The sequence below is a fragment of the Rana temporaria genome, chromosome 9, assembly GCF_905171775.1.
Source record: "Rana temporaria chromosome 9, aRanTem1.1, whole genome shotgun sequence".
Taxonomy (NCBI): Eukaryota; Metazoa; Chordata; class Amphibia; order Anura; family Ranidae; genus Rana; species Rana temporaria.
Window position 1 is genome coordinate 177,063,180 of NC_053497.1, and position 23,925 is coordinate 177,087,104.

The 23,925-nt window shown below is 42.4% G+C and overlaps 1 protein-coding gene across 7 annotated transcripts in view; it reads right to left on the minus strand.

Annotated features, from left to right (window-relative positions):
* PCDH19 (protocadherin 19) overlaps positions 1-23,925 on the minus strand; it is a 239,243-nt gene that overhangs the window by 59,795 nt on the left and 155,523 nt on the right. For 5 of the 7 annotated variants that reach the window (XM_040325035.1, XM_040325033.1, XM_040325034.1 and 2 more), the window contains one exon: positions 22,922-23,094. In XM_040325035.1, coding sequence (XP_040180969.1) covers positions 22,922-23,094 — 173 coding nt within the window. The remainder of the gene's footprint in view (positions 1-22,921; positions 23,095-23,925) is intronic. The other 2 variants (XM_040325032.1, XM_040325036.1) reach the window with 1 other exon arrangement.

The window sequence follows — 23,925 nt, forward strand, 5'->3', positions numbered from 1 at the left end:
AGCAAAAAAATAATTGAAAAAAACAGTGGTGATTAAATTCCACCAAAAGAAAACGCTATTTGTGGAAAAAAAATGACAAAAATTGCAATTGTCATTCAAAGTGCTACAGCGCTGAATACTTAAAATAGGCCAGGACAGGAAGGGTGAACAAGTGACCGGTATTAAAGCGGTAAAAATTCTGCCTGTGACCCCCCAGTGGGGGGGATTTTTCATCACTTCCTTCCTCTGTGACCCTCCGGGCCTGTTGCGGCTGTCACCAGGACAGACAATAAAATGTTAAACCTTTTCTACGATCTCATCTCCACCAGCCCCGCAGAAGAAGATCGACTTTTGCAGCACATTTTACATTCGCAGGAAGAATCTAGGACACCTTGCAGCGGTACAATACCTCTCTGCGCCGTGTTTGACTAGAGCGCGTAGAAAGAAATAATAAAAATAAATAAAAATCGTGACAAATGATGCAAAATGCAAATAAGTTTTGTTTACATTAAATAATAATAATAAAAAAAAAAAAGAACGCACCTTGACTCTTGTACACTTGCTCTTCATAATGAGCATAACAGCTCCGCTGTTTACCGAGACTTTACATGAAGAATATGTAAACTATTTGTGGCCTACATGGAGTCAGCGCATGAATAATTGACAAGCCTTGTATCAACCCGGCTCTACGCCTTCCCAACGCAGTCATTTGACAGCGAATGTTCCACTCGGGCTGTCACAGAAGGAAACAAATGATATAGTTGCCGCATCCTGACACACACAATGCAGGATATTCCTAGGATTGGTTTATTTAAGGGTCTATGAAAACCCAATCATTGAAATCTCATAGGAGCTTTAACATGTTGATGTCAGTCCAAGTGAGATTTACAACCTTTAAAATCTGTAGCTTATATCATAGAAAAAAAAATGAACCATTTTCAGACACTTCCTGTTATAGGGTGACAACGCTCTGTCTCTGTTTTCATTTGTACTCCTGCATAGCCGGACAAGGCATGGTCCAGACTGGCTATGTAGCCATCACCGGAGTGTGTGTAAATGTCAAATTCAAGGCCTACAAGATGCCCATGTTTTCTACATCAATGGCTTTCAATATTATTGAGACCAGGGCCCCCCGGTTAAAGTCTATATTCAGACACTTCCTGTTACAGGGTAACAACGCTCTGCCTCTGTTTCCAATTGTACTATTGCGTTGTAACCCTGACAAGGTATGGTCCAGTCCGCTCAGAGAAAGGTTATGTAGCCATCACCGGAGTGCATGTAGACATGAAATGAAAGGCCTACAAAATGTCCGTGTTTTCTACATCAGTGGCTTTCAATCTTATTGAAACCGGGGCCTCGGTCAAGGTCGATTTTTAAACATTTCCTGTTGCAGGGTGACAACGTTCTGTCGCTTCCTCCAATTGTACTCCTGTGTTGTCACCCGACACGGCATGGTCCAGTCTGCTAAGAGAAAGGCTATGTAGCCATTACCCCTCAGGCCAGGGTACTCGGTGTAATCCTAGACTCTGACTTGTCATTTCAGCCTCAAGTCCAATCGTCCAAGTCCAATCGTTGTCAAAAGTTTGTAGAATTCACCTTCGTAACATCTCTAAAATTCGCCCCTTTCTAACAAATGAAACCACCAAACTCCTCATTCACTCCCTTGTTATCTCTCGCCTTGACTATTGCAACTCCCTTCTTATTTGCCTGCCTCACTATAGGCTATCCTCTCAAGTCTATTATGAATGCTGCTGCCAGACTTATCCACCTTACCAACCGCTCAGTATCTGCCAAACCTCTCCTCCAATCCCTACACTGGCTTCCTATCACCCAGCGAATTAAATTCAAAATACAAACCACAACCTACAAAGCCATCCACAACTCTGCCCCAAGCTACATCACCAATCTTGTCTCTAAACATATGCCAAACCGTCCTCTCCGCTCTTCTCAAGACCTCCTACTGTCAAGCTCTCTTGTCTCTTCCTCCCATGCTCGTCTCCAGGATTTCTCCAGAGCCTCTCCCATCCTCTGGAACTCACTACCTCAACCTGTCCGGCTATCCCCTACTCTTGCTACCTTCAGGCGATCCCTGAAAACTCACCTCTTCAGGGAGGCCTATCTTGTCTCCAACTAATCTTTTACCACTTCCATCAGCTCATTCCCCACAGTTAAAACCTTTTGTACCACCTGCCCCACCTTATTAGATTGTAAGCTCTTCTAAACAGGGCCCTCTTAATCCTCTTGTATTTTATTGTATTGTAACTGTATTGTCTCCCTTTATATTGTAAAGCGCTGCGTAAGATGTTGGCGCTATATAAATCCTGTATATAATAATAATAATTACCCGAGTGCATGTAGACATGATGGCCATGTTTTCTACATCAGTTGAGACCAGGGCCCCCGGTGAAGGTCTATTTTTAAACCTTTCCTATTACAGGGTGATAACGCTCTGTCTCTGTTTCCAATTGTAGCCCTGCGTTGTCACCCCGACAAGGCATGGTCCAGTCTGGCTATGTAGCCATCACCGGAGTGCATGTAAACATCAAATTCAAGGCCTACAAGATGCCCATGTTTTGTACATCAGTGGCTTTCAATCTTATTGAGACCAGGGCCCCAGGGGAATGTCTATATTGAAACACTTCCTGTTACAGGGTGACAACGCTCTGTCTCCAATTGTACTATGGCGTTGTCACCTTGACGAGGTATGGTCCAGTCCGCTCAGAGAAAGGCTATATACCCATAACCCGAATGCATGTAGATATAAAATTCAAGGCCTACAAGATTTCTACATCAGTGGCTTTCAATCTTATAGAGACCAGGGCGCCTCAGTGAAGGTCTATTTTTAAATATTTCCTGTTGCAGGGTGACAACGCTCTGTCTCTTTCTTCAATTGTACTCCTGCGTTGTCACCCGACAAGGCATGGTCCAGTCCGCTCAGAGAAAGGCTATGTAGCCACCACCCGAGTGCATGTAGACCTGAAATTCAAGGCCTACAAGATGGCCATTTTTTCTACATCAGTTGAGACCAGGGCCCCCGGTGAAGGTCTACTTTTAAACATTTCCTGTTGCAGGGTGACAACGTTCTGTCTATTCCTCCAATTGCACCCCTGCGTTGTCACCCCGACAAGGCATGATCCAGTCCGCTCAGAGAAAGGCTATGTATCCATCACCGGAGTGCATGTAGATATGAAATTCAAGGCCTACAAGATGGCCATCTTTTCTACATCAGTGGCTTTTTAATCTTATTGAGACCAGGGCCCCCGTGAAGGTCTATTTTCAGACACTCCCTGTTATAGTGTGACAACACTCTGTCTTTGTTTCCAATTACACTCCTGGGTTGTCACCCTGACAAGGCATGGTCCTGTACGCTCAGAGAAAGGCTATGCAGCCATCACTGGAGTGCATGTAGATATGGGGTTACTGTAGGGGATGGGGTTAATGGAGGTAGCACGGGTCCCCTTCAGGAGGCTGGAGGCACTTTGGGAGGTTGGGAGTTACTGTGGAACACTGTTGCAGGTTGGGGGAACTATGATCAGGCTGGAGGCTCTTCAGCAGGCTTGGAAGGGGCGACTGTGGGACACTAGGCTCTTCAGCAAACTAGGAGACACTGTGTTAAGATGGGAGGCACTGTGGGATACTGTTGGAGACTGGAGAAACTATGGGGGCAAGAGGCTCTTCAGCAAACTAGGAGACACTGTGTTAAGATGGGAGGCACTGTGGGAAACTGTTGAAGGCTGAGGAACTATGGGGGCAGGAGGCTCTTCGGCAAACTAGGAGACACTGTGTTAAGATAGGAGGCACAGTGGGAAACTGTTGGATGCTGGGGAACTATGGGGGCAGGAGGCTCCTAAGCAGGCTAGGAGACATTGTGTTGAGAGGCACTTTGGGACACTGTTGGAGGCTGGGGAAACTATGGGGAGGTAGGAGGCTCTTCAGCAGGGTAGGAGTCACTGTGGAAGGCTAGGATTCACTGTGGGACACTGTTGGAAGTTTTGGGAACTATGGGGGCCTGGAGGCACTTGAGCAGGCTGGGGGGAGGGCACTGTGGGACGCTGTTGGAGGTTGGGGAACTATGAGGGTTTGAAAGCTCCTCAGCAGGCGAAGAGGCACTGTGTGTTTATCAGAGGCACTGTGGGACACTGTTGGAGGTTGGGGAAACTATGGCAGGCTGGAGACTCTTAAGCAATCTGGGGTGCACCGTGAGAGGCTGTGTGGCACTTTGAGAGGTTTGAGGGTATTATGAAGGCTCCCAAGGGGGCCTGGGGACACTGTGGGGATTGAGGAGAGAACAATTATGGGAGTTTGGGGGCACTATTGGAGGCACTGTGGCATGATAGGGGATCAGCAGCTGGCCGGTGGCCCAGGAGGAAGGAGACCACAGCAAGGCAGCAGTCCGTAGCCCCATGGTTGGGAACCACTAGTTTACATCATTTCCCACCTTCAGTGCTTTACTTATGGCAGACATTTTATCTCTGTTGCACATCAGCTGGAAAAGCCTATTCAGGATAACACTAAGCTGAAGGAAATCCATTGACACGCCGGTGAGATACATCACCTAAAAGGCGATCGGCATGTCAGCCCTGAAGTAAAAATGCCCTCTATCCACAGGTATATAATCACCAAATAGACATTATGGCTCATTAAGGTGATTGACCATTCAAAATCAATACGGCAAGTGAATTTTGTACATACTCAAGTAAATTAAAAATGTCTCGAAGGAGAGCCCCACGGGAGGAGGACAGGAGAAAGAAATATCTCTCAGAATTATTGTTATTGTCTTCACAGTTTACCAGAAAATTATGCAAATTTAGAGCCAAGTCTGTCATCTTCAGGTGGATGGACAAGAATAATGGCGGCGTGAAGCTTTTAAAAGAAACGGTATTGTTGTTATGGTAATCGGGAGGCAATAATTATAAGCAGACATTCCCCATCTCTCTCGTATTGATTATTGTGTCCTCTGCGTGGGCCTGCTGAGATATCTGGCATCTTAAAACTATCACCTCCATCAAATGATGCATGCCTCGTCGCTCATAGCCGGGGATCGGCACTTCACGGTAAATAGGCTTATTCTCATCATCCCCTCAGGTTTCCTCTGGAAAAATAGCTGATAAGACCAGAAGATATTATAATGTGGTAACAAATGATTCGTTTTGCTTTTTTCCCCCTCCGTTATCTAGAAGGTTGTGCTGCCACACAGTTGGCCGAGGCCCAAAAGGGTTGAGGCGATTGACTGCAGACACAAACACGCAGGATGAATGAATTAAAGCTTAAAGAAGCTGCTTCCATGACTTGTCTAGGTACAAAGCCCAGGCTTGTAGGTTGGCAGTTCATGCATGAAGCCAGTCTGTGAAACAGTATTTGAATTTAATTTTTTAATAAAATAAAAAAATCTGAAAACTCAAATTGCGTTGAAGTAAAATGGAGGAATTTTTGCCGCTGCAAGCAAAGCTAATTGTGAAAAAAAATTATAATAATTCCATAGCCTAAATATGCTGTTGCTAAGATTGTCCTTGAGAACTGTAGCAGTTCCTTAACACCACAAAGAGCTGTATTATTATTATTTATTTAATTATTATTTTATTATTATTATTATTATTATTATTATTATTATTATAAATGTTATATTTATTATTATCATTATATTTATTTATTATTATTATTATTACTTTTTTTTATTATTTTGAAAATTATTATTATTTTTATTCAGGATTTATTATATTGCAATCGGGAAGCACTTTACAAAGCAGAGGGAGTCCGACCTCCCTCTGCTTTGTAAAGTGCTTCCCGGTTGCAATATAAAAATCCAGGCCTCCAAAAATGAAGGCATTTACCATGGTGGCCTCAAAGTCATATGAAAAATGCCCCTCCCTTCGGTTCCTACAGATGTTGGGGTCTTCCAATGACATCTGGTCAACAATATCTTTTCTAGCATCCATTCAAAGAGCCAGAAGTGACCATCAAGACAACCCCCTATTGATTCCAATGTAATTTGAAATTTAATCTAGAAGGGAAGCTGAAATATGAGTCCCAACCAAAATCAAAACTCAATGCCACTCATTAGCCTATGGCAGTGGTCTCCAAACTGTGGCCCGGGGGGGGGGGGGGCAGATGTGGCCCTTGGCTTGCTTTTATCCAGCCCTTGGGGGCACTGATTTATTCATTAATGCCATTGAAGGGCACAATTTCTCCCAATGACACCAACAATGGGTAACAATTCCTTCCAAGGACACCAACAATGGGGCATCGTTCTTGCCAGGGTCACCAACCATGGGGCACAATTCCTTCCAATGACACCAACAATGAAGCACAATTCCAACCAATGATATATAATAGAGCACAATACTTCCCAATGACACCAACAATTGGGGCCCACTGACATCAATGATGGGATACAATTTCTCTCAATCACACCAACAATGGGACCCGTTGACACCAATGATGGGGTACAATTCCTCTCAATGACAGCAATCAGAGGCGTCTCTTTAATTAGGCAAATTAGGCGGTTGCCTAACAACCACCCCTTGTGGCGTCAATGACAAAGCATGCCCTCAGTCAATGACGTCAGAAGGGGGCGGGTTCACCAGGTGACATCACCAGGTGACCCCCGCCCCTTAGTTATTAAAGATCTGGGGTCCACCTTGTTAAAGGGGGCGTTTCCAGATTCCGATAAGCCCCCTGCCGGCAGACCCCCACAACCACCGGCCAGGGTTGTGGGGAAGAGGCTCTTGTCCTCAAATTATTTTTTCCATCATGGGTGTGAGTGGGGCCCCATGTCAAGTTTTGCCTAAGGCCTCACAAAGCCTAGAGCCGCCTCTGACAGCAATGATGGGGCACAATTCCTCCAATGACAGGGATTGTGTACTCCCACTAGCACTGGGACATTTTGTACTCCCGATGGTTACGGTCTGGCCCTCCTAAAGTCTGAAGCCCAGTAAACTGGCCCTTTGCTTAGAAAGTTTGGAGACCCCTGTACTAGACTGTTGAACTAAAGTTCTGGGAATGCTAAAAAATAAACCACCCAAGATTTGGGTCATCTGTAATAAAAATTGAAAAACATTTTGTTTGGTTTTTTATTTTGGAATAATTTATCATGCAAAGATCATCTACTGGAGTGTACCTGTTCTACTCAAACTCAACATGAATATAGTATTTATTTATACTTTTTTTTTTATCCTATATTTCCTTCAAGTTGTGGCAAAAAAAGGCATTTTCCGTGGAGCCAAAGTCCGCGCCGGCTCTCGATAAGCTTCAAACTAATTACAGCACCCGATATCAGTAGATTTTTTATTGGAAGGCTTGGAATGAACAGCTGTTCCCTGCTACGAAACAAGGTATTAATAGAAATGTCAATTCCGTTACATAGCGCCGGTCCAAGCTTCGTTATAAACCAGCTCACAACGAGCTAGGAGAGCTTATAGTTATTGACCCAGAAGGAAGCATAACTTCTACATCCAATCAGTTTACAAGTGGAATAAAAGCACAAATAAGGATACGCATCAGAGGAAAACCTAGGGAGAAATGGCTCCATGAATTGCAAAGTAGTCTATCTGACCTCGAGCATGCTAATTTACTTCCTGGGGGACTTAATCAACCTCTTTGTTGAAGTAAAGATAAAAGTTTTTGACAGCAAATGCTGTTTCAAATAAAATGGAATTTTCAATTACTTGGCGAACATCTGGTGTGATCTAAGATCAGTGGGACACTTTTGCGACATAAGAAGCCCCAACTCTTTCCTTTCGCGCGGAAAGGAGGGGAATTTCCTCCAACAAATCCGCAGCCGGCGCTTCTTTCTACCTGCGTAATGCAAATGTAAAAATAAAATTTGCATATGAAAAAAAAAAAGCCTAAAATAATAATAGAAAATTAAAATAAGAAATTAGGTATAAACATTTTTTCCCCCCCATACTGAAGGCAAATTTCTTGGTAGAGGATAAGTACCATTTAAATTACATCTGAAGGCATCTGTCAAGCCTCGTACACACGATCAGTCCATCCGATGAGAACGGTCTCAAGGACCATTGTCATTGGTTAACCGATGAAGCTGACTGATGGTCCGTCACGCCCAAAGACCATCAGTTAAATAACCAATCGTGTCAGAACGTGGTTACGTAAAACACAACGACATGCTGAAAAAAAAACGAAGTTCAATGCTTCCAAGCATGCGTCGACTTGATTCTGAGCTTGCGTGGATTTTTAACCGATGGTTGTGCCTACTAACGATTGGTTTTGACCTATCGGTTACCAATCCATCGGTTAAATTTAAAAGCAAGTTGTCTTTTTTTTTTAACCGAAGGTTAAATAACCTATGGGGCCTACACACGATGATGAAAACGGTCCTTCAGACTGTTGTCTTCTGGTTAACCTATCGTGTGTTCGCGGCCTAAGACAGTCTTAACAGATCTCATATCCAGTTGCTACGTGATGCCAAAAGCCTCATATAGAAATATAATTTAAAAAAAAATATTTAAAAATATATAAAAAAATATTTAAAAATATATAAAACACATTTAAAAATATACAAAAAAAACATTTAAAAATATATACAAAAAAACATTTAAAAATATATATTAAAAAAACATTTAAAAATATATAAAAAAAACATTTAAAAATATATAAACAAATATTTAAAATTATATAAAAAAAAATTAAAAATATATAATAAAAATATTTAAAAAAACATTTAAAAATATACAAAAAAACATTTAAAAATATATCTAAAAAAACATTTAAAATATATTAAAAAAATATTTAAAAATACATTAAAAAATATATAAACAAATATTCAAAAATGAATAAAAAAATATTAAAAAATATATAAAAAAATATTTTAAAAAAATCTCCTTCATTTGTGTCTCACACACGCCTCCTCCCGGACACTGCAGCTCACATTTGAAGGATTTTAGCATAAAACATCTTTCCCTTCCCAAGAATGTTTCATCTTCTTCTACACTGACTGCTGTCATCTGGGGCCAACCAATGACTGAAGACGAAAAAAACTCTGGCTCCAAAAGAAGACAGAGAGAAAAGGGCAATGGTGGTAACAGAGTAGAGTAGGGCACTCTAGGCAAGCCATACTCAACCAGGCTTTAGTGGAACCCTAGGGTTCCTCCACAGGTTGTTAGGGGTTCCTTGGGTTGTGGCTGATTGACACGTTTTGTGGGCACCAAGACACCACTGCTTCAAGTGCTGCAAAACTTAATTTTTTATTCTAGTTTATGAACATGGAACTGTAGGCCTGGGCACCATAATCTGCAGCAAGCCTCCCCTTGGGAGGAGAACCCCAAAAATGCTTAGACTAATCATATTGTAGATAGTTAAGAAGTCTACATTGAGGGAGAGTGCCGTGATATATTACAACACGTTTCGTGGGTACCAAGACATCACTTCTTCAGGTGCTGCAAAACGTTTGTTTTAGTTCTATGGGCCTGGGGACCACAATCTGCACCAAGAACCCCAAAAATGCTTAGACTAATCATATTGTAGATAGTCAAGAAGCCTTCATTGAGGGAGAGTGCCGTGATACATTACAACACGTTTCGTGGGTACCAAGACACCACTTCTTCAGGTGCTGCAAAACTTTTTTAGTTCTAGTTTATGAACATCGAACTCTAGGCCTGGGCACCATAATCTGCAGAAAGCCTCCCCTTGGGAGGAGAACCCCAAAAATGCTTAGATAGATCATATTGCAGATAGTCAAAAAGTCTTCATTGAGGGAGAGTGCCGTGATATATTACAATACGTTTCGTTGGTACCAAGACACCACTTCTTCAGGTGCTGCAAAACTTTATTTTTAGTTCTATGGGCCAGGAGACCACAATCTGCACCAAGAACCAAGATAGTCAAGAAGCCTTCATTGAGGGAGCTATAGGCCTGGGCACCATAATCTGCACAAAAGCCTCTCCTTGGGAGGAGAACCCCAAAAAATGCTGGGACAAATCTCATAAACACGATGGAAAGAAGGCAAATCTGTACTCATCACTCACAAATCCGGCAGTTAAAACCCTGGGGGAAATGAAGGCGAAAATGCCTGTCTACCTGTATAGGTAAACTCTACAATAAATACTGCCTTGTGATTGTATTTGTAAGCCCTAAGGGCAAGCATTTTCTCCAAAAGCAGTCCTTCGGGGTGGACCTTGTGGCAATCTAACTGGTTCTTTTGTCAATTTCCCAATCTATCAGGATTTTATTGCTTTGCTCGGTGCTGTCAATCAAATGCTTGGAGCTCCCTTATGGCCCCCTAATGGCAAGAGAGAGTAGAGTGCTTAGAGAGTTCATGCTCCTTAGGCTTGGGACGGGACCTTGACCAGGCGCTATAGTTTAACTGCTGTGGGAAAAAAGGGAGGTCAGGTCAAAAGTGTTTAGATCACAGGAACGGCCAAGCAAAATGATCATTCATTAGGAGACCGTTTGATCCTATTTAGTTCTCTTTGAGACCCAACAAATGCCTGCAGAGCTACCACTACCTCCTCATATAACCCTATCTTACTTACTGAGGGACAACAACGTATTCGAAGCTATAAAACAAAAAAACACAAAAGCTTCACTAACAAAGGCGTGCTGGCATACATTATTGTGCAGCGCAATTTTCACTTATCTTTCTTTCAATTTTTTTTTCGGCCGGGTTAATAAAGCAATTTTATTTCTGGATTATGAAGGATGTAGAGTGCACATAAAAAAAAAAAGATAAGAGCGGGCTTCCAAAAAAAAAAAAAACCTTTAATGCTTTCTGTACAACTCATTTGTAAATTCAAAACAAAGAGGTTTATTGATGCTTGCCATTAAACAGCCAAAACACGCAACTATTTTTTATTTCTTTTTTACTTTTATTTTCTTTTTGACTTTTTAAAATCATTAAAGGTAAGGAAAAATAAAAAAATCAAATAAGATAAAAAAAAAAAAAATTTAATAAAAACAATACTCCCCAAAAGTTGGATCCCATACCGCTTCTATTTACTAGAAAAGCTCCATCACAGCAGGCCTAATATCATCCGCAGGAGTTAAAGTCAAATAGGTAGATTCAGGTAGGGGCACGGAAATCTAAGGCGGCGTAGCCTAGCGTGTTTACACTACGCCGCCTTAAGTAAAAGAGGCAAGTACTGTATTCTCAAAGTACTTGCCTCCTTACTTAGGGCGACGTAGCGTAAATGCGGCGGGCGTAAGGGCGCCTAATTCAAATGTGTTGGAGGGTGGCATGTTTTATGGTAATGAGGCTTGACCTCACGTTTTTGACGTTTTTTTTTTTTTTTACTGCGCATGCGCCGGGCGCCTACATTTCCCAGTGTGCATTGCGGCTAAGTACGCCGCACTGGCCTATTGATTTAGACGTGGACGTAAACGATGTAAATCCCGATTCGCGGACGACTTACGCAAGTGACGAAAAAAATTTCGAATCTCGCGGTGGGAACGGCGGCCATACTTTAACATTGTTATTCCACCTAACAGATGGAATAACTTTAGGCCTGCTAATGCCTTACGGAAACGGCGTAAATCTACTGCGGCGGCCGGGCGTACGTTCGTGAATCGGCGTATCAACTCATTTACATATTCTACGCCGACCGCAATGGAAGCGCCACCTAGCGGCCATCCGAAAAATTGCAACCTAAGATAGGACGGCGCAAGCCGTCTTATCTTAGATATGTTTAAGCGTATCTCTGTTTGAGCATACGCTTAAACATAAGTTGGCGTAGATTCTGAGTTAGGTCGACTTATCTACTGATAAGCCGGCCTAACTCTTACTGAATCTACCTAAAAATTTTTGAAAAAAAATGAAAAAAAAAATATATTATATAATAATATATTATTACATAATATAATATATTTTTTTTCTTTTTTTTTCCAATAATTTTTCCAAGCATTTTTTTTACTTGTTTAATAATTTATAATTTTTTTAAACAAGTAAAAAAAATGCTTGCCATTAAAACAGCCAAAGACCCGTACATATTTTTTTATTTTTTTACTTTCCTTTTTTCATTTTTTAATAATTTTTTTTTACTTTTCTTTTTTACTTTTTGAAATCATTAAAGGTAAGGAAAAAGAAAATTTTAAATAGGATAAAAAAATAATGAGAAGGAAAAAAAAAAACCTTTATTCTCTCTGTACAACTTATTTATAAATTCAAAACAAAGGGCCAGATCCACAACGAGCGGTCGTAACTTAACTTTTCCTATTTAAGTTACACCGCCGCAAAATCTCTACCTAAGTGCCCGATCCACAAAGCACTTACCTAGAAATTTTCAGCGGTGTAACTTATATCCGTCCGGCGCAAGGCGGGCCCAATCTAATGGGGCGAGTCCCATTTAAATTAGGCGCGCTCCCGCGCCGGACGTACTGCGCATGCTCCCGACGTGCTTTGCGCGAAGTTACGTTGCGCCGAGTTTTGTGAATCGCGCCGGGTAAAAAAAGTTGCGTCAAGAAAAAAAAGAGATGCGGAGGGGAAATTTAAAAAAAAAAAAAAAAATTACAGCGTCGCGGGAAAGAAGGGTATACTTTTACAAGGTGTACTAACTTTACACTTTGTAAAAGGTACCCTATCTTTGCGTTTGCAAACTAACAATTTACAGAGACTTCACGAAGGGAAACCGCTTCGTGGATCTCCGTAAGTGCTAATTTGCATACCCGAAGCGGAATTTCGACGAGAAATGCCCCCAGCGGCGGCCGCGGTACTGCATCCTAAGATCCGACAGTGTAAAACTATTACACCTGCCGGATCTTCTCCCTATCTATGCGTAACTGATTCTATGAATCAGTCGCATAGATAGAAACAGGGATACGACGGCGTATCAGTAGATACGCCGGCGTATCCCTTTTGTGTATCTGGCCCAAAGAGGTTTAATGATGCTTGCCATTAAACAGACAATATATATATATTTTTTCTCTCTTTTTTTTTTTTTTAACAGCCAAAAACCCGTACATTTTTTTTTTCTTTTTTTTCTTTTTTAAGTCCTTAAGTCTTCAAGCAGTAAGACTTCCAGCTGACGTGCAACTCCAGCTTATCGCACGACGGATCCAAGAACCCCGAGGCTTCAGCGAGCCTCCGCACCAAACTGGATTCATACTTCTTAATTGAAAAAGACAAGATGTTTGCATTGGTTAGACATTCAAAAAACAACACTCCTGCCTGAACACAAACGAATGCCCCGGACACAAGCAAACCTCTAAAGCTTTCTGTCAGGACGCATTGTAAGCTCTTTCATATTTCTCGGGGTAAATAGTATCAAATCATTGTCTTGATTAAGAGAAAAAAAAAAAATGGCGCTATCAAAACTAGCTCATAGGATAAACATCTATAGCCCCGTATCTGCTCCTAGACGTGTACACAGATCTCTTCTGACTGTTCAACAGACGCCACAAAGCGGCCTTGACAAGCCAACTGGCAATTGAGACAATTGACTAAAGGAAGGGCGTGCCTACAGAGTATTGGACCCGTTTCACCCTACGAGAAAATGTCCTCCATGTGGTTTGTATCCCCCCCTAGGCCTGCCTACGGCCTAGGTTGGCGCTGGCGGTTCTACCGGGGGGTTCGCCCTGTGGGTGAGTTCATGTCAATTTTATTTGGTGAAATTTGCCTTCGAGCCATCTTGTAGTCCTGAGGGAGCAGTAGAGCCTCAAATCACAGGTCTGAGACAGTTAAGAGAGGTGTATGGGATTATTATTTTTTTCAGACCCATACTTACCTACACTATGGGGTGGATTCAGCTAGGGGCGCGCACTACATACGGAGGCGCAGCGTACCGTTTTTACGCTACGCCTCTGTAAATTACCTGCGCTACGCTTCATTCACGAAGCAGTAGCTACGTAATTTGCGCGGGCGCTCCGGAAAACTGCCCGGCTTAAGCGCGCGTAATTTAAATGATCCCGTAGGGGGCGTGGATCATTTAAATTAGGCGCGTTCCCGCGCCGAACGTAGTGCGCATGCTCCGTCCGGAAACTTTCCCGACGTGCATTGCGGTAAATGACGTCGCAAGGACGTCATTTGCTTCAACGTGAACATAAATGGCGTCCAGCGCCATTCACGATTCACTTACGCAAACGACGTAATTTTTAAAAATCGCGACGCGGGAACGACGGGTATACTTAGCATTGGCTGCCCCTACTAATAGCAGGAGCAGCCTTACGCAGAACCCGACGAACGCAAACGACGTAAAATGCGCACGCGTACGGTTGTGAATCGGCGTGAGTATGCAATTTGCATACTCTACGCTGACCACTACGGGAACGCCACCTAGCGGCCATCGTAAGAATGCAGCCTACGATACGACGGCATAAGAGCCTTATGCCAGTCATATCTTAGGCTGCAGTCAGCGTATCGAGCTTCCTGAATCAGGAGCAGTCTGAAACGCCGGCGCAACTAAGCAATTGCGCTGCGTATCTATGGATACGCAGACGCAATTGCTTACTGAATCTACCCCTATATTACCAAAAGTATTGGGACGCCTGCCTTTACGCGCACATGAACTTTAATGGAATCCCAGTCTTAGTCTCGTAGGGTTCAATATTGAGTTGGCACCGCCCTTCGCAGCTATAACAGCTTCAACTCTTCTGGGAAGGCCGTCCACAAGGTTTAGGCCCCATTCACACCTGAGCATAGCATTTTCAGACAGAAAGTTGCGCAATTTTACAGCGATTTTTTGCGGCGTTTTTTATCGCTTAGAGTCCTCAAAACATGAACTGTTGGTGCTCCTTGAGGACTAGAGTTGAGAAACACTGCTCTATAGAGATAATACAATCGGGTATGCAAATTAGCTATTTCCGACGATCCCTGAACAAACGAGCGGCCGTCGCATTCTTTTACGTCGTTTCCGTTCGGCTTTTTTCGGCGTATAATTAAAGCTGCTGTTTTGCGGCGTATAGTTAGACTTGCCATGTTAAGTATGGCCGTCGTTCCCGCGTTTCATTTGAATTTTTTTTTTTTTTTGCGTAAGTCGTCCGTGAATCGGGATGGACGTAATTCACATCTATGTTTAAAAAAATGACGTCCTTGCGACGTCATTTAGCGCAATGCACGGCGGGAAATTTAGGGACGGCGCATGCGCAGTCCATTCGGCCGCGGGGACGCGCTTCATTTAAATGAAACACGCCCCCTAATAGCCGATTTGAATTCCGCGCCGTTACCCCGCTTGAGATACACTACGCCGCCGTAACTTACGGCGCAAATTCTTTATGGATTCGATTTAAAGCCAGGTAAGGTACGGCGGCGTAGCGTATCTCGGATACGATGCGCCGGGGCAGATCTTTGTGAATCGGCCCCTTGGTCTTCAAGAGAGTGAGGTAAAAAAACAAAAAAGACAGCAAAAACAGAACCCTCCAAAAAAGATTATGAAGTTTTCTTCATTTTCTAAACTTTTTCCAATTTTCCCCAAAAAAATAAATAAAAAAAAGAATAATAATAATAATTTTGCCACCTAATGCCCTCTTTTTTTCCTCTTTTTTAACTACAACTACCTTCTCTGCAATTTACCATAATTGTTTAAAGCACTTTGTAGATAAAAGGCAAAAAAAAAAGAAAAGAAAAGAAAAAAAGTAAAACAACAATCAAAAACATTTTGTTCCATAGACATCATCCATCACGCAGCCACACAGACGTGATTGTAAGGAGCCGCGATCGATCGAGGGATGATACCTTGACCTCTGCAAGGTACCGTAGAACTTCAAGACGTGGCCTTCTAAAAATACATAACAGGACAGCTATCTCTGCAGCAAATCACAGGTGCGGGTTAGTTATTATGGGATCAATAGTCCCCGGTATTACCTTGCTTACAGCTCTCCGTTCCTTTTTATTGATTTTGCACCAGTACATTTTTAACTGCCAAACAAGCGCGGTGGCTTATTACGTTGCACAATTGCGTAGAAGCGACCAGCCACAATTCAGACATCGGGGGCAATTATACGCACGTAATAACATTGTAGCCGAGAGCCATTTGCGTCCATTTCGGTCAACTTTTTTTTTTCCTTAACAAGCTGGAAGCCACTTTCTGTCCTGTATCATTGTTACTTGGAATGATTGCGTTATTGCTTGCATTGCTTTAATTCACTTTCTCGTTTCATTTTTTTACATTTATTTTTTATTTATTTTTTTGAGCCTTTCAAATTACATTTGTAGCGGCTGAAAAAAAAAAAATCAATGTCCGACTGGATGTCTAGAACAAGCGCAACCGCAGTTAAATGTGTAATATTTGAAGAACTACGAATACAATACAAAATTTGATAAGACTTAATAAGTATACTATAACGATAGCAGTCTATGGTACCCGCCCGCCCCCGCCGCCTGCACTTTTGTTTTATGGATGGGTTGCTAAGCAGAAAAGGTACTAACTAACTTTAGTTGTGGATGAACTAATTTAAAAAATGTTTTTTTTATATATTAATATTAAAAAATATTATAAATTGTTCAACAGTTAAAAAAATTAAAACAAGCAGTAAAAATTGGTATGACCATTAGTTATAGATATATAAGATAGAAAGGATAAATACAAAAATATTATAAATTGTTGAACAGCTAAACAAAAAAAAAAGCAGTAAAAGTGGTATGACTATTGTTATATACAAGATAGAAAAAATATATACAATCTTGACTTTAACCACTTCAGCCCCCGGACCATATTGCTGGTCAAGGACCGGGCCCCTTTTTGCGATTTGGCTCTGCGTCGCTTTAACTGACAATTGCGCTATAGGAGCTTTCTTTTGGTGGTATTTGATCACCTCTGCGGTAGGGAACCCTATGGCAGACTGCTGCGGATGGAACACAGAGTGAATATGGGAAGGCAGGTCCACTGGAGCACAAACAGGGATCCCACAGGAAGCTTGAGCCCAAGATTCAACAGGGCGTGGAATCTAAGATCCAGCAGGTATTCACCAGAGCCTCTTGTGGCGAGGATGGCCTTAGCTGCAACTGAATCCAGGTCGCGGCCCCCAGAGTCCCCTAGCTCATGCTTCATAGGGCATAGAGGAGAGAGGGCAAGCAGCCACTCAGGATACAAGAGATAATGAGGGGTAAGCCAAGGTCAGGGCGACAAGCAGACAAGGATAAACAAAGGACAGGCCAAAGGTCAGGGTCACAAGCAAACAGGAATAGTCGGGGACAAGCCAAGTTCGGTACACAAAAATAAACTCAGAACACGGCAAGCAGGAACCCAAACACCAGGGCTGCGGGAACGCGTGGGAACGGAGTCCCTGCACTTTTTTCACAGCAGGAACGCAGTTCCCTTTGCGGGACTAGAGCAGCCGAGCTGCCCGAGCCAATCCTTCGCCAAGCGGCGATGCCCAGCTCGAGTCACTGTCAGGGGCAGGCGAACCTTAGTAATCCTTTATGTTACTGGCCGCTTCCTGTATATGGATTCATCGGGTAGTGTGCGGGTATTCCGTCACTTCCTCGATGCCGCAATGTCTCCTGGGAGCTTTTGACATTGTTCCCAGGAGACATTGCGGAGGTCTGCCACTAGTTATCGCGGGATTTAGAAAGAACTTGCTTTAAAGTTCGCTCGCATGAAGGTGGAAAGTTCTTGCAGGGGGAGCCGAGACAACCGCTGAGGGACCCCAGAAGACCAGGTTCGCGGCCACTCTGTGCAAAACAAGCTGCACAGTGGAGTATAGCACAGTATAACATGTTTGTTATTTAAAAAAAAAAAAAATTCTCTTTAGTGATCCTTTAAGCTAAACCAGGGGTCTCCAAACTGCAGCCCGAGGGCCAGATGCGGCCCTTTTCTAGCCTTTATCCGGCCCTTGGGGCAGTATTGCTTCCAACCATGAGGCACTATTTCTCCCAATGACACCAACAATGGGGCACTATTTCTTCCACTTACAGCAATGATGGAGCACTATTCCTCCCAATGACACCAACAATGGGGCACTATTTCTTCCACTTACAGCAATGATGGAGCAAAATTCCTCCTCCTACTGCCCACCAACACTGGGGCCATATTTATGCTCGCTGATGCTTGGCCCTGGGGCATGTTCTACCCCCATTGGTCAGAATCTGGCTCCCCTGAAGTCTGAAAGACAGTAAACTGGCCCTTTGCTTGAAAAGTATGGAGACCCCTGAGCTAAACGTTCAATTGGGCACAAAAACTGCAAAATGACCACTGCTGATTATTTATTAGATAAATGTAGATATTTGATATCACGCCAGCTGGGACAGAGTTGTTAAAAAAAATCTTGTCCCCCCCCCCCCCCCTTTCGTATAACTTTCTGAAGCACAACATATGTAAGCAGGAAACAAAGGCTTCTCCTCGTCAGTAGGGTGACAGATGTGATCCATCCCTTAAACAAGACCCCTTACGTCTCCATTGTCTTCCCAGAATCATCCCTTACTGGACGGGGTCTGGGGATCTGACGTCATAGAGGACCATGGAAGACATTCCAAGCTCCTTCCTACGTCCCTCCCGTTTCAGCTCATCATTTTGAAACCAAACTCTGCGTGAGCTCCATAGACCTTTCCTGTCCTTCTGGTAAATTTTCTCTCTGATGGGAAGCAGCTTTAACGAAACACAAAACAAATCAATCCTTAGTTCAGTGTATAGTTACTAGTGTCCATCTGTTCCACGCCCTAAAGAGCCCATATACTGTAACACGCAGATGGCAAATGCCAAAGTAATGACTTCATTAACTGTAAGGGATCTAGCCGACCCAATAATGGACATCGCATATGTAATGTTTCTATATAATTGCTGCAATCCCTAGCTAAGGATTGACATAGGTTCTCAGTGTAATTTGTTTTCCCGAGGAGTATTAAAATGCTGCATTAGCGTGTTTTTTTTTTGTTTTTAACAAATGAATTTAATTTATTGCGTTTCCCTCGAATAGGCAGCCGGCCCTCCCAGGCAAAGCGTTATCAATTCAGTAAGGAGAGAGAGGCTTAGGTTGATGAAAGGTCGAGGAGAAATTTTAATCATTTGCAACGAGCCAAAAAATATATATATATTTTTTAAAATATGTCTCTTTTGTTTCCACTGAGCTTTTGGATAAAGGAATTTACCTCTGCAGTCTGCTACAGTCATAGTTACCTTACAATGTTACCGTATTCTAGAGCACCTGTGCCCCCCGAACACATGAAAATCCCGGGATTGGACTCTCATGGGTTTGTGTTACCGTAAAATGTTACCGTATTCTAGGGCACCTGTGCCCCCCGAACACATGACAATCCCGGGATTGGACTCTCATGGGTTTGTGTTACCTTACAATGTTACCCTATTCTGGACACCTGTGCCTCCCAAATACATGAAAATCCCGGGATTGGACTGTCATGGGTTTGTGTTACCGTACAATGTTATCGTATTCTAGGGCACCTGTGCCTCCCGAACACATGACAACCCCGGGATTGGACTCTCATGGGTTTGTGTTACCTTACAATGTTACCGTATTCTAGAGCACCTGTGCCCCCCGAACACATGAAAATCCCCAGGATTGGACTCTCATGGGTTTGTGTTACTGTACAATGTTACCGTATTCTAGGGCACCTATGCCTCCCGAACACATGACAACCCTGGGATTGGACTCTCATGGGTTTGTGTTACAGTCCAAAGTTACCGTATTCTAGGGCACCTGTGCCTCCCGAACACATGACAATCCGGGATTGGACTCTCATGGGTTTGTGTTACCGTACAATGTTGTACGGTAACACAAACCATATTCTACCATATTCTAGAGCACCTGTGCCCCCGAACACATGGCAACCCCGGGATTGGACTCCCATGGGTTTGTGTTACCGTACAATGTTACTGTATTCTAGGGCACCTGTGACTCCCGAACACATGACAACCCCGGGATTGGACTCTCATGGGTTTGTGTTACCGTACAATGTTACCATATTCTAGAGCACATGTGCCCCCTGAACACATGGCAACCCCGGGATTGGACTCTCCGGGGTTTGTGTTACCTTACAATGTTACCATATTCTAGGGCACCTGTGCCCCCTGAACACATTTATACCCCGGGATTGGACTCTCATGGGTTTGTGTTACTGTAAAATGTTACCGTATTCTAGGGCACCTGTGCCTCCCGAACACATGACATCCCCGGGATTGGACACTCATGGGTTTGTGTTACCGTACAATATTACCGTATTCTAGGGCACCTGTGCCTCCCGAACACATGAAAATCCCGGGATTGGACTCTCATGGGTTTGTGTTACCGTACAATGTTACCGTATTCTAGGGCACCTGTGCCTCCCAAACACATGACAACCCCAGGATTGGACTCTCATGGGTTTGTGTTACCGTACAACGTTACTGTATTCTAGGACACCTGTGCCTCCCGAATACATGAAAATCCCGGGATTGGACTGTCATGGGTTTGTGTTACCGTACAATGTTACCGTATTCTAGGGCACCTGTGCCTCCCGAATACACAAAAATCCCGGGATTGGACACTCATGTTCTAATGCTTGAGGTTGTTGGGTCTACCATGGGCCATGCGGGAATTAATGGCTATCATCATACAATCCAATCCTGTTGGGTACACCAGGCATATCTATAATCGGGCCAAGTAGGCTCATGTCTATAGAAGGCAGAAACAAAGATGCACTTTTTCCCTGAATATTAGTTTATAGTACTAAGCCTAAAAGTAAAAAAAAAGGCCAAAAAAAACCTTCTACTAGTTATCGCCATGAAATCAAATCCTTAGGTGTACTCTGGCTATACCATAGGGCCGGTTTGGCTTATGCCTACAGAAGGCAGAGACAGCGATGCCTTTTCCCCCTGAATATAAGTTTATAGTACTAAGCCTAAAAGTCACTGAAAAAAAAAAGGATTAAACAAAAAAAAACCTTCTCACAGTTATCATTATAAAATCAATCCTTAGAGGTACACCGGCTGGATTTAACTTTGGACCCGGTAGACTTATGTTTATAGAAGTCAGAGACAAAGGTGCACTTTTCCCCTGAATATTAGTTTATAGTACTAGGCCTAAAAGTCACAAAAAAAATAAAAAATAAAAAAAAAAGGTAAAAAAAATAAAAAAATAAATAAACAAAAAAACCTTCTAACAGCTATCATCATGAAATCAATCCTTAGAGGTACACCGGCTGGATATAACATCGGTCCTGGTAGGCTTATGGCTATAGAAGGCAGGGACATTTCCCCCAGAATATTAGTTTATAGCACTAGGCCTAAAAGTCACAAAAAAAAAAAAAGGTTAAAAAATAAAAACAACAACCTTCTAACAGCGATCATCATGAAATCAATCCTTAGAGATACACCGGCTGGATATAACATCAACCCGGTAGGCTTATGTCTATAGAAGGCAGGGACAAAGGTGCACTTTTCCCCTGAATATTAGTTCATAGCACTAGGCCTAAAGCTCACTGAGAAAATAAATAAAAAAAAAGGTAAAAAAAATAAAAAAAAACTTCTAACAGCTATCATCATGAAATCAATCCTTAGAGATACACCGGCTGGATATAACATCGGACCCGGTAGGCAGGGACAAAGATGCACTTTTCCCCATAATATTAGTTTATAGCACTAGGCCTAAAAGTCACTGAAAAATATATATATAAAAAAAAAAAGGCAAAAACACAACCTTCTAACAGTTATCATCATGAATTTAAATGCTTAGGGGTACACCGGCCAGATATACCATTGAGCCAGGTAGGCGCATGTCTATTGAAGGCAGGGACAAAGGTGCACTTTTCCCCTGAAAATTCGTTTATAGCACTAGGCCTAAAAGTCACAAAAAAATAATAATAAAATTAAAAAAAGTAAAAAAACAAGCAAAAACACAACCTTCTAACAGCTATCATCATGAAATCAATCCTTTGAGGTACACTGGCTGGATATACCATTGGACCCGGTAGACTTATGTCTACAGAAGGCAGGGACAAAGGTCCACTTTTCCCCAGAAGATTAGTTTATAGCACTAGGCCTAAAAGTCACAAAAAAAAAAGTAAAAAAAACAAGCAAAAACACAACCTTCTAATAGCTATCATCATGAAATCAATCCTTTGAGGTACACCGGCTGGATATACCATTGAGCCAGGTAGGCACATGTCTATTGAAGGCAAGGACAAAGGTGCACTTTTCCCCTTAAAATTTGTTTATAACACTAGGCCTAAAAGTCACAAAAAAATAAATAAAATAAAATAAAAAAAAGGTAAAAAAACAAGCAAAAACACAACCTTCTAACAGCTATCATCATGAAATCAATCCTTTGAGGTAGACCGGCTGGATATACCATTGGACCCGGTAGACTTATGTCTATAGAAGGCAGGGACAAAGGTGCACTTTTCCCAAGAAGATTTGTTTATAGCACTAGGCCTAAAAGTCACAAAAAAAAAAAAAAGGTAAAAAAAAACAAGCGAAAACACAACCTTCTAACAGCTATCATCATGAAATCAATCCTTTGAGGTACACCGGCTAGATATACCATTGGACCCGGTAGACTTATGTCTATAGAAGGCAGGGACAAAGGTCCACTTTTCCCCAGAAGATTAGTTTATAGCACTAGGCCTAAAAGTCACTTAAAAAAAAAGAAAAGGTAAAAAAATTAATAAAAAAAAGGTAAAAAAACCCCTTCTAACAGCTATCACCATGAAATCAAATCCTTAGGGCTACATCAACCAGATATACCATTGAGCCGGGTAGGCTTATGTCTATAGAAGGCAAGTACAAAGGTGCACTTTTTCCTTGAATAGCAACACAAGAAGAAATACAATTTTACAAATTGTTCCAAAATTCCAAGCAAGGAGGACCAGTAAAAAAAGACAATCTTTTGTGTACAATTCAATAATCTCAATACAAGGCATTGCTTGTCAGGCCAGAGGTTGTTTGTCTAGAGGCCTCAGCCATGGAAGTCCAACCCTGGGTCCATAGAAGACATCATATGGTCAATGGATCCAGCCTTCCATAAATAAATACAAAGTGAGCCCTATATATAAAATCCAACATATCCGCGGAATCCTGACTCTAGCAGTAGCTGCATCTTCTTATGAGTGGCACATTGGCTCTCTTACCTTGCTCAGTCGGCTGTGTCCCCACTGAGTTGGCACTGGTGTTGAGCACGTCGTTGACAGCGGTGTCACAGTACAAGCCCCGCTGGACGTCGTGTTCGCTGTCAGTCTGGTCACTCTCCTCATGCCCGCTGTCCTTGAGACTGTTTCCCTCTAAGTCCTTGAAGGTGGAACTGCTGGGTTGAAGAAAAAAATAAAATAAAAAATAAATTAGTGTCATGTCAACTTTCATCACGTAAAATGTTTCCTGACTGTAGCGGGTAATGGTTCCTCCCCTGGGCTAGGCGCGCGGAGGGATGACATCTCCCGGTAGGGAAATGTGAACCATTTTTAAATCTGCCACAAGAAACAGTTTGCATCCTTAAGAAAATAATATAAAAACAACCTTCCCTCTACCAACGTATTCCTTCCCAAGTCATAAAATAACATTACAGTCCCACCAGTTTAGAAATCTTTATAAGGAAGTGAAAATGAGGTCTTTCCGCTATCGGAAGGTATTGGGATTTATTGAAGTGGTTTATGGGGGAGAAGAGCTCTGCGGGGGAGGTGCCGGAGTGGTGATGTCACTGATAGGAAGCAGGAAGAGCAGTGGGCGGGGCAGTGTCTCAGCAGCTGCTGTATATTTCTTGCTCTGTCTTTCCTTCTTGAGTATCTATCCATCTATCTATGTATGAGGAGTGTCTAAAAAGTATGTATCTATTTATCTATCTATCTTTGCCTCTTACTTCCTTCTTCCCTTCCTCTTTCTTTCTTTCTTTCTTTCGTATCTATCTATCTATCTATCTATCTATCTATCTATCTATCTATCTATCTATCTATCTTCCATTCCTCCTTCCTTCCTTCCTTACTCCCTTTCTTCCTCTGTCTTTCTTTCTTATCTAATTTGTCTATCTATCTATCTATCTATCTATCTATCTATCTATCTATCTATCTATTTCTTTCTTTCTTGAGTATCTATCTATCTTCGTATCTATCTATCCTTATCTTCCACATATGTATGTATGTAT